Source organism: Carassius gibelio, chromosome A7, assembly GCF_023724105.1.
Source record: "Carassius gibelio isolate Cgi1373 ecotype wild population from Czech Republic chromosome A7, carGib1.2-hapl.c, whole genome shotgun sequence".
Lineage (NCBI taxonomy): Eukaryota > Metazoa > Chordata > Actinopteri > Cypriniformes > Cyprinidae > Carassius > Carassius gibelio.
In genome coordinates, this window is record NC_068377.1 from 17,515,954 (window position 1) to 17,518,174 (window position 2,221).

Genomic DNA, 2,221 nt, shown 5'->3' on the forward strand with positions numbered 1-2,221 from the left:
GCGACCAAGAGACCTACAGCAACTCTGAAGCAGTTTCAGGAATTTATGACAAAGAGTGGTCACTGTGTGCACGTGACAACAATATCAAATTCTCCACAAATGTGGCTTGTATGAGAGGGTTGCAAGTAAAACCACATGCAGCCAAGATTGAGCTTTTCCAAAACACACCTTGAAGATTTGGAGGCAGATGAGATTAAAATAGAATTTTTTGGCCTCAACACCAAACGATATGTCTGGCAGAAATCCAATACAGCTCACCATCCAAATAACAGCATTCCTCCAGTAAAGTATGGAGGCGGCAATGTCCTGTTCTGGGGGTGTTTCTCTGCAGCTGGTTTTGGAGCACTTGTAAGGATAGAAGGACAAATGGCCGGGACAAAATAACATTAAATTCCTGAGTAAAATCTGCTGCCTTCTTCCAGAAAGTTGTCAATGGGAAGAAGGTTTACCACCTTCCAACATAACAATGACCCAAAGCACAAAGCAAAACTGAGCACACAGTGATCGAAGGAGGAGGTTAATGTTCTTGCATGGCCTAGTCAGAGCCCAGACTCAAACCCCATTGAATATCTGTGCAATGACTTGATGACTGTTTATAATCCGCAGTTTTCATCAAATATAACTGAACATGAGCAGTTTTGCAAAGACAAGTGGGCAAAATCTAGATGTGCAAAGTTAGTAGAGACACATCCCAGCAGACTAAAGGCTGTAATTAAAGCAAAAAGTGGCCTTGACTGTTTTTTAAATTCCACTGCACTGTGCCACACAATGTGAATGGCAGTATAAAAGGGATTAAAAATATCAGTGACAACACAGAGGGTTTTCTTGTATTCATTTAGGTTTTATTCAATTCACAACTCCGTAAGCACATTTTTAGTTTTGTTTACACACAGATCATTAGGAATAGAGCATTTTTAATATGTCCGTATTTCACATTCACTGTTCTTATCAGATTCCACTGAAACCTAACAACATTTAGACAGTGGTCACCTTTAACACTATTACAAAACAAGAGTGCAGAAGCAATGTCATTGCTTGTGTATGGTCATGTGCACAGTTTTGTTCACTTACACCCTGCAAACATCACCTACCTGACTTTCTGCTGTTCAAATGTACACTTTGCCTTTATTAGTTAAACACTTATGTGCTATAGCAAAGTAGAGATCTAATTTGTTCATTATCAGTAAACCAATGCAGAATGTGCATACAATTTAACAACCCATGTGATTATGTAAGAAACACATAGATGTGCGTAAGGTTTCCATCAGATAAAATACACTTTTATTACTTACAATTAACCTGTTACGAATCAAGAAAATGCAGATTATTAGTCTGAAACAAGATGGACAAAAATCAAAACAGCACATGAAGCACAAGCTCAGTGTTGATCACAGTTTTTAAGAGTACAGTCCTTTATCCTACAATCACGGTGTCATCGTCTTGGAACTCATAGTAGGGCACCTCCAGATTGAGCGGAGCAGGGCCTTTCCTAATGCGACCAGATGCATCGTAATGAGAGCCGTGGCATGGGCAGTAATAGCCACCATAGTCACCAGCGTTAGCAATGGGCACGCAGCCCAGGTGGGTGCACACGCCAATGACAATAACCCAGGTTGGGTTCTGAACGCGGTCTTTGTCGTGCTGGGGGTCCCGAAGCTCAGTGAGATTGACATCAGCCTCAGTTGCAATCTCCTTTTCTGTTCTGTGTCGGACAAACAGGGGTTTCCCTCTCCATTTAAAGGTCATGTTCTTACCCTCAGGGATGTCTGATAGCTTGATTTCAATCTTGGACAGGGCCAACACATCAGCTGAGGCGCTCATGGAGGAGACAAACTGTGTGACAACGGTCTTGGCTGCATAGACTCCAACCACAGCGGTAGAACCTGTGATCAGATAGGAGAATGCCCGCCGGGTATCGCCGCTCTCTTGTGAAGACTTCTTTGGGTCTAAAACCTCTGGCCGCCGGTAGTCAGAAAAATCTGGGATCTTGATGTCTGTGTGGGCGAAACGCACTGAAGCGCGAGCTACAAAAAAAAAAACAAAAAAAAACAACAACAACAGATGAATAAATAAATATATTTCATTCAAAAAAAACTTTTATGAAAAAAATGTATTCACAATGTCAAATGACATGATAATGCAGCTGATTTTAAATGTATATCATATCTTGATACAAAAAGTAAATATAACCTTTCTCAATATTTAAATAATGAAAATAAAG

At 40.6% G+C, this 2,221-nt stretch overlaps 1 protein-coding gene across 1 annotated transcript in view; it reads right to left on the bottom strand.

The window, feature by feature from the left end:
* Nucleotides 1–820: 820 nt before the first annotated feature.
* The window catches only part of LOC128016684 (cytochrome b-c1 complex subunit Rieske, mitochondrial), a 2,499-nt gene continuing 1,098 nt past the window's right edge, over nucleotides 821–2,221 (bottom strand). The window contains exon 2 of the mRNA XM_052601376.1: nucleotides 821–2,024. Within this exon, the coding sequence (XP_052457336.1) occupies nucleotides 1,414–2,024 (611 nt within the window). The 3' untranslated portion in view covers nucleotides 821–1,413. The remainder of the gene's footprint in view (nucleotides 2,025–2,221) is intronic.